The 691-nt window shown below is 66.0% G+C and overlaps 1 protein-coding gene across 1 annotated transcript in view; it reads left to right on the top strand.

The window, feature by feature from the left end:
- Positions 1–426, top strand: part of LOC110391669 (retinal guanylyl cyclase 1-like) — a 23,328-nt gene extending 22,902 nt beyond the window's left edge. Inside the window, exon 8 of the mRNA XM_021383624.1 lies at positions 121–426. Within this exon, the coding sequence (XP_021239299.1) occupies positions 121–426 (306 nt within the window). The remainder of the gene's footprint in view (positions 1–120) is intronic.
- Positions 427–691: the final 265 nt, after the last annotated feature.

Genomic DNA, 691 nt, shown 5'->3' with positions numbered 1-691 from the left:
TGGGACGTGGCCACCAAACGGATGTGGCTCCAGGTCCCCGCGTTCCTCGGCGCCGCCTCCAAGGGCTGCGACCCCTCCCCCCAAACCATGCGAGCGCTTGACCCCACCCCGTCCCCGCAGGTGGAGACCATCGGGGACGCCTACATGGTGGCGTCGGGGCTCCCGAAGCGCAACGGCAACCGGCACGCCGGCGAGATCGCCAACATGTCGCTGGACATCCTCAGCTCCGTCGGCACCTTCAAGATGCGCCACATGCCCGAGGTGCCTGTGCGCATCCGCATCGGCCTGCACTCGGGTAAGGCCACGCCCACTTCCAGCCACGCCCACTTCCGACCACGCCCCTTCCAGGCCACGCCCCCCATTGGCTACACCCCCATGGAGGTGCCACACCCATTGGCCAATGTCAACATGACCCTGAACCCATGACCACACCCACTTCCTGTCATGCCCCCCAAATGGCCACGCCCACTTCCTGTCACGTCCACTGTGTCCACTCCCACTTCCGGTCACGCCCCAATTGGCCACACCCCCCATGGAGGTGCCACACCCGTTGGCCAATGTCAACATGACCACAAACCCATGTCCACGCCCACTTCATGTCACGCCCACATTAGCCACGCCCACTTCCGGCCACAGCCACGATGGCCACGCCCCTTCCAGGCCACGCCCCCCATTGGCCACACCCCCATGG

This window comes from Numida meleagris, unplaced genomic scaffold (genome assembly GCF_002078875.1).
Source record: "Numida meleagris isolate 19003 breed g44 Domestic line unplaced genomic scaffold, NumMel1.0 unplaced_Scaffold449, whole genome shotgun sequence".
Classification (NCBI taxonomy): domain Eukaryota; kingdom Metazoa; phylum Chordata; class Aves; order Galliformes; family Numididae; genus Numida; species Numida meleagris.
This window is presented reverse-complemented; position numbering and strand designations above follow the sequence as displayed.